Source organism: Heteronotia binoei, chromosome 4 (genome assembly GCF_032191835.1).
Source record: "Heteronotia binoei isolate CCM8104 ecotype False Entrance Well chromosome 4, APGP_CSIRO_Hbin_v1, whole genome shotgun sequence".
NCBI lineage: Eukaryota > Metazoa > Chordata > Lepidosauria > Squamata > Gekkonidae > Heteronotia > Heteronotia binoei.
Window position 1 is genome coordinate 27,552,338 of NC_083226.1, and position 14,774 is coordinate 27,567,111.

A 14,774-nucleotide genomic window follows, 5' to 3' on the forward strand; every position below is an offset into this window, starting at 1 on the left:
GCATAGTAAACTTTGCTTTATAATGTGAGCTGGAGATTGTGGGAATACAGTGATGAGGAAAATACGTTTAGCACATACTTTGAAGCACTCTTCTACTTTACTATAATTTACAGGGCTTTTTTTGAGCACAAACTCACAGGAATGCAGTTCCAGCTGGCTTGGCATCAGAGGGTGTTGCTGTTGCCTAATATTCAAATGAGGTCATGCTGTGCTGAACAATGGTGCCATCAGGGGGTGTGGCCAACATGCAAATGAGTTCCCTGCTGAACTTTTTCTACAAAAAAAGTCCTGATAATATCCTTTTTGGTATAGGTTGGTGGGGAACACATTCAGATATGTCCAGTTTTTAATTAAAATACATCCGTCCTCTATTTAAAGCGCATGAGGCCTCCAAGGTATTTCCAAAAATATTTTAAGAATTCCAGAGATCAGTATTACAATGCAGTCTGCTACCCTTCTGAGCTTCAGGTGGATAGCCGTGTTGGTCTGCAACAGCAGAACAAAGTTTGAGTCCAGTGGCACTTTTAAAACCAACAAAGTTTTTTTTTCTGGGTGGAGGCTTTCGTGCGCACACACACTTCTTCAGATCTGAAGACATGTATATGCACATGAAACCTTGTACCCAGAATAAAACTCCGTTGGTCTTAAAGGTGCCACTGGACTCACACTTTGTTCTACTTTTCTGAGCTTGCTAACGACTGCACTATTACAGAAACAATAAACAAGGAATCTTGTAGCATCCTAAAGGCTAAGAAAAGACTTGCCGGAAAAGACAATAATGGTAGGAAATGTTGATGCCAGTAGGAAAAGAGGAAGACCCAGCCTGAGATGGACTGATTCCGTAAAGGAAGCCACAGGTCTTGATTTGGAAGACTGAGCAAGGCAATGATAGGACATTGGGGAGGTCATTAATTCACAGGGTCACCATAAGTCAAAAGTGACTTGACAGCAGGTAACATATAAAGGCTAAGACATTTCAGTTCTAGAATAAATGGAGTCCAATTGGTCTGATACATGAGGTGGAACAGGTTTCACTTGGTGTCAATGAACTCAGCTCTCCGCCATAAACTAAAATACACAAAATTCTGAAGGCATAGCACACAAAGAAGAATCTGTGCTGGCTTTAGCCCAATGACTTTTGCGCACAAAAGGCAGTTCCTCTCAAGTTGGCCAGTCAACATAACTAGGTCAAAAGCTAATCCAAACAGGCAGCCAGAATTTATAAGTAATCTGTTACGTTTCACAGGGCTAGTAGTCAGGTAAAGAAGCCTGAAAATTAATTGAAAAGGTTACTTACAAAGTAGTTCTAAAGTTAGCCTTTTAAACCCATTAAGTTCAGAGGCTTTAGAAGGATGTAACTCTCTTTTAGGACTGCATTGTACCACTGCATCTGAAGGGAGTGGGCATTAGTATGAGAACACTCATGTTGGAATAAAATTTTAGTTCTCTTTACAGTGTTACAAGACTCTTGTATGCAAACATTTTGTATGGCTAATCTGTTATCATGTCCAATATGCTATGGTTATATTAGTCCTAGTCCAATGCTTATTAGATAGTTTCAGAGGGCAGATGTTTGGTCTGCAGTAGAACAGCTAGGTTCTAGACCAGGAGCACCTTAGAAGCCAAAAAGATATTCAGGGTAGAAGCTTTTGAGCTCCCATGCTTTGGCACCAGAAGGTTTATGCCCCCAAAATTTTCTTGGTCTCTAAGAAGCTACTGGACCAGGTGAGGACAAACTTGTTTCATGTCAGAGTTACACTGAATAAATGTGAGATGTTGAAGCAGGACCAGATCTACATGTTTTTTGAGGGGAGACAAAATTAAAATATGACGCCCCCCTCCCTTATGGGCCATTCTATCTTATGGTCCCATAAAATACAATGGACTCCATACCCAATTTGGCGCCCCCCCCCGTTTGTGCCCGGAGTAAGCACCCCCCTCTGCCCCCCCCCCCTAAATCTGGCCCTGTGTTCAAGAGCTGCAAAACATGAATGTCAAGATGTTTGAGAGAGGAAGGAAGGAAAATAGACTGAGAGGGGGAAGGTGGAAAGAAAGCAACTTTAACTTCAAATGCCTTCTCCAAGCAAACAAGGTGGTGGGGGCTTCAAGAGCCACACAACATGTGTGAAAGAGCCACATGTTGCTCCCGAGTCACAGCTTGGCCACCCCTGTACTGGACCGTCTAACTGTTCATCAAATAAAGACAGATATAGACGAATCTAACTGCTTATCAAATAAAGACAGATTCAGCTGGATTGGTCTGAAGCTGAACAAAGTTTGAGTCCAGTGACACCTTTAAGAACAAAGTTTTATTCAAGGCATAATGCACACGAAAGCTTACACCTTGAATAAAACTTTGTTGGTCTTAAACATGCCACTGGATTCAAACTTTGTTTTGCTTTTCAAGCGTTTCTCAATATTGATTTTATCATATAATCAGAACATAAACATTAGCTTGATCCCAACCTTAAAAAGGTCAGACGCTCCACTTTGCATACTATATTCATTTTGGAGTCTTCGAATTTGTAAGCAAGCTATTAAAAAAAAATTGTAAGCAAGCTACAAAAAATGCACAGCTTTTGGAGCCTGGCCAGCCTTAACTCCAGAGAGGCGCTGTCGGCGCCTTTCTTTGCCTCAAAATCTTTCTCGTTGGTCTTGGGACGCCTGTCCAATCGGTCAGCAGTTTGTTGTGTAATCCCACCCTCTTCTCCCCATATAGCCAATGCGCTTCTATTAGCTTCCGAGGCATAGAAATATCGGACTAGACGAGACCTCTGGCTTTCAAGAGGACTCAGGGAGCGGTGGATAGGCTGCGAGTCACATGGCGTCATTTCCGCCTGCCGGCTCCGAGTGCGCTAGAGGGCCGCACGGCTTGGCGAAGATTGAGCCCGCCCCCTAAAGGAGCGGAAGAAAGAGCAAACGGACGCTACCGGAGCCGAGAACAACGGCTGCCCCTCCCTCCCGGTGACACGGGCGAGCGGGACGGGAGGGGTGGAGAAAAAAAAAACCCCTATCTTCCCCAACGCTCATAACGTAGGTGAGGCACGCGCGCCGCAAACCCGAGACCGAAGAGGGGGACGCGCATTAGGCGCGTGCGTAGTGCGGCGATTGGATAATGATATTCGAGTGTCCGTTGGGAGCGCGCGGGTAAGGGGGCGTGGCAGGAGGCACTGGGCGCGCTGCTTTGTGATTGGCTGCGTGGCGCGAGATGGAGACGGTCTGGTGGGGGGAGGCTGAGGCGATGCCGTTTAGATGACCGGGAGAGGGGAGGATTGTTCTTCGTGAACGCGAGAGCGCGCGCCCGCTGGCTCCCGACTGCGAGGTGGATAGGTTACAAGGGCGAACGCGGTCGCGCGCGCAACTTGACGGCGGCGAGAGAAGGCGTTCCGAGCGTGCGCGCGCCGGTCACCGGCGGAGGAGTGTCGGCTGGCTGCCTTCGCCTGACCGCCTCTCTCTAGTTCGTGGGGCTGGACGGGGAGCGGGGGGGTTGGTCTGCTCTGCTCTTTGCAACTGCGCATGCCCCATGGTGGTCCGAGGGGCGTTGTGGTTCTGTGAGAAACGCCTGACTGGACTGTTAACGAAGGAAGGCGCGAGCGGGTTCTCCTGCCACGCCCACTTGGCTCCCGGCGAGGGCGGGGCATGGACTGGTGAGTTTGGGGGGGGGATCTCCTGAGGGGGTAAAGTTGAGAGATCGGGAAGGGGGGGGGGGCTTCATTGGAAGGCTGAACTGACCAAGCCAGGAAGGGAAAGGAACGGGAGGGGGGGGCGGTCTGGCTTCTTTCTTTAGCATAGCAATTAAATTTACTGTTCGTTTTTATTTACTTTTATTTAGGAGTCAGGGTAAAATTAAACCACTTCAGCCCTGCAAACACGTCACAGTGAATGTTCGTGTAATTTGCATGCACGTGAATGTTCTTTTTGCACAATGTCGAGTGATTCTGACACTGCATTCATTCGACCTGTGCTAAGGATGGGGTTTAAAAACTCACACTTATCCAGGTTCTGGTTCTTTGGTTTTATTTTCAAAGTGGCCATATGTTGGTTCTTTCCTACCAGCAGGTGTAAATGTAAGGTGTATGTGTGTTTGCTATAACGTGTACAGGCTTTTGTGTATAATTAAACTGAGATTCAGAAACCTTGTTCATGGTTGCTTTTGCTAATTATTGCACAGTTAACCCCCAGCTTGGCCATATGTTCTTGCCTGCACTTTCTAGTCAGGCTGCCCTGTATCACCTCTCAAGACAAGATGACGCTGATGTGGCTCTGTTGAAAACAGTGGAGTGGTCATGATGACTAGACCTAGTGTGAGCTAACCATCCCATTTTGGCCTTTCTCTTCAGGACAATCACTCATATAGAACATAGGAAGGATCTTAATTTAAAGTACAGTTGTCCAAAGGTGTCCCAGTTTAGTAATACAGTGAGTAAATGTTAAGATGTGTAAGGCCAGTACATTTTAGGACAGGACACATGAAGGATTTTTGTTGTTGTTGCTTCCCCAACAACTTCTGGCATCTATCCTGTCTCTGCTCTTAAGTTGAAAAGTTCTATCTCAGGTCTGCATCCTAAACCCTCCTGGGACAGAATGAAAAGCAGAATGGAGCGCTCTTGGAAAATAGCGTATATATTTTTCAGTAGTTGATATCAGATTCCTAAAGGGCAGAATGAGAATTAGAAATATGTCAAGTTTGTTATTTATGTAACAAAAACAGGGAGGGGTGTATGTGTGCATAAGGGACTAACTTTGGATATTGCTGTGGTGTTTTCTTTTGCAACCGTTGAGAAATATTACATTTTACTTCAGATGGGAAAATAATCTCGAAGCACTTGGGACAAACTACATTCAAGCATTGTTGTGGTTTCTCTCCTTCAGTTCCTTGCATCTGTGAGGGATGTAGGAAAGGAAAGGTCCCCTCTGCAAGCACCAGTCGTTTCTGACTCTGGGGTGATGTTGCTTTCACGTTTTCACGGCAGACTTTTTATGGGATGGTGTGCCATTGCCTTCCCCAGTCTTTTACACTTTCCCCCCAGCAAGCTGGGTACTCATTTTACTGACCTTGGAAGGATGGAAGACTGAGTCAACCTTGGGCCGGCTACCTGAATCCAGCTTCTGCCGGAATCGAACTCAGGTTGTGAGCAGAGTTCAGACTGCAGTACTGCTGCTTTACCGCTCTGCGCCACAGGGCAGCTGTGAGGGATGTAACTGGCATATTAAATGGGCAGAGGTGGTGTTGTGTGAAAATGGCCTTGAGACCTGTCCTGACACTTCTGCTTGATCTAGGATCTTTCCCCCTATGGCTTTGAATGAGCAGTAGCTTACTGCTGTGTTAAATTCAGCTGTGAGGTCCTGTGCTACTATTTATATTTTATTTGTAGCATGCCCTTCCCATAGAACAGGCACAGGGTGGGTTGCATCATAAAAGAAGACAATCAACAGTTAAAACCAAATTAAAATCTATAAAATCTAAAATTACAGATTAAACATTGGAAGCTAAAGTGACAGATTCTGCCTCATAGGCAAGACCTGTTGTCCATCTTGGTCATGAGCAGTGTTATTCCTTTCTATTTCGTCTCCAAGTTGAGAACAGCAAAAGTAGCCCTCCCACATTCTCTTTCATTGAGCAAGCAAGGATATGTAATGCTGCTGTTGAAGAGAACACTTTATTCCCCCCCCCCCCCCGACAACAGAACTGGTTATGCTCCATTCCAGAACTATGCAGCCCATCTCCTTCTCTGCTGCTTATCTGTTCATCAGTGAAGGGAAAATAGAATAGAGTATAATGATCCTTTAGTGCAGCAGTTATTGGAATTAACTTGAATATTCAAACTCATATGCAATTTGTAAAAATTAAGGCCACAGTGTCATCAAACAGCACTGGAAGGATCGTAGAACAATGATAGAAGAATGAGAATCTCTGGTACAGCCATTTCTGTAGCTGTAGTATGTTCCTTGAAGCAAAAGGTGACAGAAGGGCTATTTCTTTTAAATCAGCTTGTACAAAGATTAACTTGAGAGTCCCTAAACGAGTAGCTTATGATGTTGGGTGTCACCCTAGTATTAAATTGTACTGGATTAGAGGGAGAGGTACCGAGTTTAAATATGCTACATTAAATGTGTGATGTGCAGTCTGCAACAGCATGATTGATCTCTGAACATTTGCTGTCACCAGTTATAGAACGTGATAATTGCAGTTAGTGTAGATGGATTAAGCATAGCTAAATCAGAAGGCAATAGAAAAACCTGTTCACAATAGCAATATAGTTTAGAATATTAACTGAACTGCTTAGAGCAGTCAGTTGCTCGATAAGGGCATTACAAAGTATTACATTTTGAAAGCAAGAGGTGATTAAGTAGAACTACTGTACTCCTATTACTGTTTTTCATTAAAGAAGACGTGTCAAATTCAAATAGGTTGGAAAACCAGATTTCCTACCCAGCAGATCACCAGAAACATCATCCACGCTTTCCCCTCAAAAAGTGTCAGCTCCCTATGCCCCAAATGGTTAATTTCACTTCAGCCAGACACTAGAATTGATGAGAGAGAAAAAATGCTTTGTGCAGCTTTGATAAAATTTTAAATATTTGTTTATAATATTTTATGATCAATTGATAGGTTTTATATATGTGCTACGTGTAATAATTTGCTATGGCACACTAATTAAAAGCAGTATATCAGTTTACAGTTAAGTAATAAATACTCAGAGCTGGAAGAAGAACTAAATTACGTGGTGAAATCTTTTTTTATAGTACAGGTAAGATACATGATTAGCTGTGCTGAGTCTATTGTGATCTTCATTATTAGCACTCATTGTGCTATTTTGCACACTACAACTATTTAAAAAGTACTTTCCTGTGTTATCTTGCTAAGAAACTATCATTGGTCAAGCATCTTAATGGTGTTTTGGGCAGATTTCCAGGTGTTCATTGTTGAACAAGTATTAAATCTGGCTAAAATGGGGGTGGTGGTGGAAGTAATGCGGTTCAAATAACAAACTGTAGCAACATTGGTTTGGCAAGAAAAAAGAGCACAAATTGGATTAAACCGTGGCCTAATTACATTAGCTATGACCAAAATGTCATATTGTACCAGAAAAATGACAACATAATCATACTTCCCTGTGAATTAAAGTCTACTGTTGTTAGGATGGTATTTAATGTTACTGTACGATTGTCTCAATTTTCAGTATTTATTTGACTGCTCATGACTCATGTAATAGTGACAGGTGGCCCTCCCATGCAAATAAAAAAATTTTGCAGGGGGGCACCCAAGACTAGGGTGTATGTTCCTGTCTAATCCCCAGGTTTGCAGAAAAATACAGAAAGTTGTCTGTGAGGAGTGGAATCCCTCTACTGCAAAGAAACTGTCCCAGAATATGCAGATATGGGGCAGGGGGTGAGACTATTAAAACAGGGGAGGGGGGTTCAAGCAAGGGGGAAGGGAAGCATACAAGTGGGGTGTTGAAAAGGGGGGAAAGAAAATGTGGCTTAAGAGGAGAAGAGGGAAAGAAGCAGAGTGGGGGGTTGGGTTTCTCTGTGAATCTTTTGTGCTCACGTATACTATTTTATTTTTCTCTTTTAAAGGCATTGTAGAACGTGAAATGTCCATAACTGATCTGATTTGTAAAATGTTGTGATATGTATGGTGTGTGCATGCATCTCATTTATCTGTTTCCATCTCATTGCTCTGCTCTCCTTGTGCCTCAACCCTTGGTGTATGTTTACTTCCTCTTACTTTAAATGGTATTTTAGAATTTGGCATGAAATGTGCCATCACCAACTGCTCGCTTAAGAAAGCTTTGCTGCCCCTTTTATATAGGGTTTTGAACATTCTTCTCCAAGAGATGGATAATTGCATTTGTTCTCTTATAGATATTACCTTAGAATGATGGCTTAGAAAGGGTGTGTTCTAAGACCAGTTTTGTCACCCTCATTCCTTTGGGATGAAGTTATTCAAACCTCCTGGTACTCACTCTTATAAAACTACTAATGTTCCAAGAAAGCAAACAATATATTTGAGTTCTCTCAAGCATGAATCCAAATATTGTATTTTTTGGCAAAAAGATTCAAAGACCTCAACTAGCAATTCAAAAAATAGAACTCAACTATACTTAACTTTGAGGCATTAAGGGTAGTTTTATGGGCTGCTATGGTCACCTTGCTTTCTTCCTTCTGTTACATGCAGGATTTTCCTTTCTATCTTCTTTCTTCCTAAGCAGTCCCGTTATCTATTTTCTTATTTGTTTGTCTATGGCTGACTCACTCAGTTGCTATTTATATGTTGACCCAGCTCAAGGAACTGAGGGAAAAGACAAAATCACCTTCTTATATACTGCTTTTGAGAGTTCATGATGAACAAAATATTTTATTTAACTTGGAGGGGAAAAAGTTACGGTGGAATCAGGTTTAGGATATATGAGGTGAACAGAGAGTAAAACTGAGGTAACTTTGTATCCACAGACATTAGATAATTTGTTGCCAACAAGTGTTTCTGCTATTCAACAAGGTCTTTTAAACTTTTATGAGAGAGACTTTGTTTTCTGTTTCTTCTTAAACACTCAAGCATAGGTTTCTTAGTTTCACCAAGTTTAGAAGGCGGGAACATAATGACTAAGTTCCCAAAATCCTTCTTTATACACAAACCAGGGATCACTCCTTTAAGAGCTGTTTCCCTTTTTTGACTGTACAGAGACTACTTCTCTTTACTAGAGACCATTTCTCTTTTGTGGCTTAAATGAGGATTCTCCTTGATCCACTCACCCTCTTTGCCTCCTTCCCAGTCCACAGTCAGTGCTTAAATGTCAGTTCCCAACTGTTATTCCTTAAACGACTTAACAGAATTCCATTCAAGCAGCTTGTCACTTCAGAGGTTCTCAGACCCTGTTATGCATTAACTCTTTACAGTCTATCACAGCTGTCCTTAAAGTCTTCTAGCAATTGGCATACTGACATCAGTATCCCCTGGGTCAGACATTTCCTTAACAGGAAGAACTTTCCTTTTATTATTTCCTGGAGATGTAATTGCATCTCCATTTCCTCAATGTTCCCTCCAGTTTTTTCCACCTACTGAGTGGATCAGTTCATGTCTCAAGTAGGAGATAACTGCTGTAATCTTAAAATGGACAGTGGGCAGTTTGGCTCCAGACTGCTGCTGAACGGGCTTCCTGTGTTAATGAATAGCCGCTCACATGGAGTTTAGAGGGAACACTGGTATAGTTTATTAGTTATTGAAATGTAACCAAACACATGATTCATCCCACCTGTCGTTCGTGTTCACTGCCCTTCCCCTCTGAATTTGTGTGGAAACTTGAGTCTTTTTCAGACCCCCAAAACTAAGAATTGAACTTGGAGAGCAAAGTTTGAGTCTAGTGGCACCTTTAAAACCAACAAAGTTTTTTCAAAGTATAAGTTTTCATGTGGGCACATACATTTTCAGATACAGTGCCTTTCACATGAAAGCTTACACCTTGAATAAAACATTATTAGTGTTAAAGGTGCCACTGGACACAAACTTTGTTCTGCTACCTCAGACCAACATGGCTACACATCTGAATCATTAAACTTGGAGGCATTTGAAATTATTTTTGATGGAGGTATCGTTATAGCTAAGGCCACTTTCAAAAAAATTTACATGGGCATCGCTGCCTGTTGCTTACAACCAAAGTTGCATAGTGATGTTATATTCTGAATAATACCTTTAAATGATCAAACTTTTTTGCTTACTTTTTAGTTGCAGTTGAAATAAATAAATAGACCATGGAGTAGGAAGCTGAACGCTCTTGTCCTCTCTCCTTATATTTTCTTCAGAAGCATGAGAAGCTGCTGCAAATATATTAAAATGTTGACTTCATTTCACATTGATGGCTTATTCGCACTTCCAGTAGCCAAGAAAATATTTCTTCTTGGCATTAGAGATTTAAGTTTTGAATCAGAACACTGAATAAGTACATTTGTGTTATGAGTAATAAGATGTAATCTGGATAGAAGTTGGTGGTTGAAATCTCATCAACAGGTTTCAGGCACATGTTTTAAAGGCTGCCAGAAAACCCCCACTGAACATAGCTAGCTTATCTTTTGTGGTTGTACCCATGAGGCATGAATAGCATAAAGCATCTATAATAAACATTGTTTCAAAATATGTTAACCCTAAATGTTTCTTTAAATTCTTATACCATCTTACTGGGGAGGGGTTATAAGAAGGAAAGTCAGAAATAATCTATTGTCATTTCTGGCAGTTGCCTAGTTTTATATTGCAAGGTTTGTTTCTTTGAGGAAAGAGCCCAACTAATTGAGGTCACAGTTAAATGTTAAAAATGTCTATAACATTATATATGTCTGCAAAAGTGACTGTCCTGCTGACTGAATGAGGCATTGATCCTATGTAACATACATACAGAATTGCATTCAACCAAGTGAGACTTGGTCAACCTAATCCAGCATTTCTTCTTCTGCCTCTGGAAGGTCACAGGCAGCAGTCTTTCCCAGTTTGCCACCTGAGATCCTTCAGTTAATGATACGGGGTGGGGAACTTATTCATGCAAATCATGTGCTCTGCAATTGAGATGCCTCCTTCCTAAAACCGTAAGCACTGCTGTTCCAATTTACTTCACTCTGTAAAAGCCTTGATATAAGTTCCACTGGTCCTACTTCTAAGGCAAGTGGATGTGGCAGCTGATTTCATTGTATGTGTGTGCTGCCATACAGTTTACCCTATTTCAACCCCTGCCTTGGTCTGGAGAGGATGAGCTTTCTGGGGCACAAGGGACTATGCTTGCTGTGTGTCCAGGCCTACTTGTTGTTGGCGGGCAAATGGCTGGTAAACTGCAAAGCTAGACTACCCTCTTCCCTGGGGTAATCCTAGAATGTTCTCTTCAAAAATCGGTACAGAAAAGTTTGCTAATAAGCATTTCCAAACCTACCCTCAAGACCAGCTTGTTCCTTGTTTGAACTTGTATACACCTTGCTGAACTGCATGTTTGTACAGCAAACCCTGTCATTAGCCAGAATTATTCCAGGTCTGTGTGTGCTGGATGAAGTAACTTGCCAAAGCTTTTATGACTGAAGCAATGAATGATTTCTGCGGTTTCATTATACATTTAGATAATGGATAGTGTATCAGGTGTGCTGAGAATTCACTTTTGTTTAGGAAGGTTCATCAGAACAATCATTTGCTTGTTTGACTATTAACACTTCTTTGCTTCCGGTTTTCTGCTACAGTTTCTCTCCCTCTACTTGCTTTCAGTGATCGTAAGTGTTTCATGTATAGGTATACACTTCAGCCCAGTCTTTTCTCATTCAGCACTAAGTAAACTGTGTTCTCGTGGTATAAGCTTGACATTTATGTCACAGTCTAAATGGAACCTCCAGTTGTTAGTGGAATTTCATTCTGTGTCTCATCTAGACATCCATCTACTGCACAAATATTCCCATGAACTAATCTTTTAGGTTTTAAGATTATCTTTTTGTTGCCACAAACAGAAGTAGGGCACTTACTTCTGTTTAACATGTAATTCTTTTTCTTTGTAGGATCATGGATTTTCCAGGGCACTTTGAGCAAATCTTCCAGCAACTGAATTATCAACGGCTTCACGGCCAACTTTGTGATTGTGTCATTGTAGTTGGGAACAGGCACTTCAAGGCACATCGATCAGTCTTGGCAGCATGCAGCACGCACTTTCGAGCCCTTTTCACTGTAGCAGAAGGAGATCAGACCATGAACATGATCCAGTTGGATAGCGAGGTGGTGACTGCCGAGGCCTTTGCTGCTCTCATTGATATGATGTACACCTCCACACTCATGCTTGGAGAGAGCAACGTTATGGATGTGTTGCTAGCGGCTTCTCACCTCCATTTGAACTCTGTGGTGAAGGCGTGCAAACACTACCTGACTACAAGGACGCTGCCGATGTCACCACCAAGTGATAGAGTTCAAGAGCAGAATGCGCGCATGCAGAGATCTTTCATGCTTCAGCAGCTTGGACTAAGCATAGTGAGCTCTGCCTTAAACTCCACCCAAAGTGCAGAGGATCAGACAAGTTCTATGAGTTCATCAATCCGAAGTAACATAGAGCAACGGAGTACCTTTCCAATACGGCGTCTACACAAACGCAAACAGTCTTCTGAAGAAAGGGCTAGGCAGCGCATCCGACCTTCCATGGATGATTCTATGATGTCAGATGTTACACCAGAGAGTGCCCAAGCGGTGGTTCATTCGCGAGATGAATTTTTTTCCCCGGACTCATTGAAAATTGTAGATAACTCTAAGCCAGATGGTGTAACTGACAACCAGGAAGATAATACTATCATGTTTGATCAGTCCTTTGGTGGTCAAGAAGATGCCCAACTGCCCAGTCAGTCGGACAATGGTGGGGGTAATATTTCCCAGATGTCCATGGCGTCACAGGCAACTCAAGTTGAAACTAGCTTTGACCAGGAGACTGCTGCCCAAAAAAACAACTTTCAGTGTGAGAACACTGAAGTTGGTCTAAGTGAAAAAGATCATATGAGAGTGGTGGTGAAATCTGAGCCTTTGAGTTCCCCAGAGCCCCAAGATGAAGTGAGCGATGTGACTTCCCAAGCCGAGGGGAGTGAATCCGTAGAAGTGGAAGGAGGAGGAGTAAATGCTGAAAAGATAGAACTGAGTCCCGAGAGTAGCGACCGTAGCTTTTCAGATCCCCAGTCTAGTACTGATAGGGTGGGAGATATCCATATCATGGAAGTCACAAATAACCTGGAGCACAAGTCTACCTTTAGCATTTCAAATTTCCTGAACAAGAGCAGAGCCAGCAGTTTTGGCACTAGCCAGAATGAGGACAACATTCCAAACACAACCAGTGACTGCAGAATGGATGGGGATGCCTCTTATTTAATTAGCCCAGAGTCTGGGCCTGCTAACAGCCATTCCTCTGCAACAGTCTCCCATGTGGAGAATCCGTTCAGTGAGGGCACAGACTCTCATTTTGTTAGGCCTATGCAGGACGTTATGGGTCTTCCTTGTGTACAGACGTCTGGCTACCGGGGAGCAGAACAGTTTGGAATGGAATTCCCGAGATCTGGCTTGGGGTTGCATTCATTATCAAGGGCTGTGATGGGCTCTTCCAGAGGCGGAGCGAGTGGCTTCCCCAGCTACCGCCGCATAGCTCCCAAAATGCCCGTTGTGACCTCCGTTCGGAGCTCTCAGTTACCGGACAATGCTCCCAATTCTCAGCTGCTAATGAACGGTGCCACTTCCTCTTTTGAAAACGGGCATCCTTCACAGCCTGGCCCGCCACAACTGACCAGGGCATCTGCTGACGTTCTTTCAAAATGCAAGAAGGCCTTATCCGAACATAACGTCTTGGTGGTGGAAGGGGCACGCAAGTATGCATGCAAAATCTGCTGCAAGACGTTTCTCACCTTAACAGACTGCAAGAAGCACATCCGTGTGCACACGGGAGAGAAACCATACGCTTGTTTAAAGTGTGGCAAAAGGTTTAGTCAGTCGAGCCATTTGTATAAACATTCCAAAACTACTTGCCTACGCTGGCAAAGCAGCAATCTACCCAGCACTTTGCTTTAACTCTTTCCCTTAACCCCATGATGCCAATACAGATTTTAGTAATGCATGGAACACAAAAAAGCGAACACTTAAGGTGTGATCGTGCCACACACAGAAAAAAAAGGCTTAGCTCTTTTTAATACCTGTACCATACCTACCTCACAGGGGTGTTGTGAGGTTTAAACAACTTTTTAAGTAGCGCTTTGAAATTCTCCAGCTCTGTCACACAAGGATCCCACGCATACTTAGCAGTAAGGCCCATTGAACTGCATGGGACTTACTTCCAAGTAAATGCAGACAGGAGTGAGCTGCACGAATTATATGGATACAATCCTCAGTATCAGTTCTTTGGTAGAAAAAAGGTAAAAAGAATAAAAAGTGTAGCTAGCGCGTAATTTAAGTAGCACGTTTCAAGAATGAGAAAGTGAAGTGCAAACTTTTTAATTTTTCTTTTAAGAAATGTGAAAGCATTTATCTGTAATATAAATTCCTACATGGAGTGTAAGAACATGACTAAGACTCCTTTATGGTTGAAGATTGCTTATCTTGAAGATGAAACCACCTTTGCACCTCAAAGTGCTTTGAAGTGCGCTATAGATTTAACATAGTTTTTAGGGGTTCTGAATGTATTTTCAGTTGTTTTGCAGTAACTTACACTGTGTAATGAAGGTGCTTACCTTGAGTCCAATGCAAGTAACTTTTTAGACTGTCTGATATGTGTGTGTGTATATACTTTGAATACAGCAAAATCTCCTAGATGTTTCATAGTTTTCTTTTTGTAAAATCTTGTACTGAATAAGTGAAGTGTGTGTTATGCTTGGTAGTGTTTCTAACCAATTTGTATCTCACGTGTTAAAACAACTCATTAAGTCTTAAATGAAGTCTGCTGTTATTTCAAAAGTCAGATCTTGTACTTTTATTTTGCAACCTTCTGTCCTTTTTCAAATGTTGCTATTCAGTCTCATCTGAATTTATTGTGCAGACTGTTTCTTAGAGATTACTTTTTGTGGATTTAATGTGCATTTCCATACTCCTATGCACTGAAGTATTAAAACAGCAATTTGATTCGTGTGCTGGTTGAGACATGACTTCATAGAAGCAAGCTTTCCTTTGGAAAGGAAAATAACTTGTTCAGCCAATTCCGGTATCACTGTAGCATTCAGGCAACTCAGTGGTTGAGTCCCTTGACTGAATGTTGTTTTGAAACGGTTGAGTTTGGAGGATTTGAGGATTTTTGGAA

The 14,774-nt window shown here is 42.4% G+C and overlaps 1 protein-coding gene across 2 annotated transcripts in view; it reads left to right on the forward strand.

The window, feature by feature from the left end:
- Positions 1 to 3,277: 3,277 nt before the first annotated feature.
- Positions 3,278 to 14,774, forward strand: part of ZBTB5 (zinc finger and BTB domain containing 5) — a 97,244-nt gene continuing 85,747 nt past the window's right edge. Inside the window, exons 1-2 of one of the 2 annotated variants that reach the window (XM_060237024.1) lie at positions 3,278 to 3,647; positions 11,524 to 14,605. In XM_060237024.1, coding sequence (XP_060093007.1) covers positions 3,640 to 3,647; positions 11,524 to 13,555 — 2,040 coding nt within the window. In that variant the 5' untranslated portion in view covers positions 3,278 to 3,639 and the 3' untranslated portion in view covers positions 13,556 to 14,605. Of the gene's footprint in view, positions 3,648 to 11,523; positions 14,606 to 14,774 lie in introns of those variants that run through there. The other variant, XR_009555319.1, reaches the window with a different exon arrangement.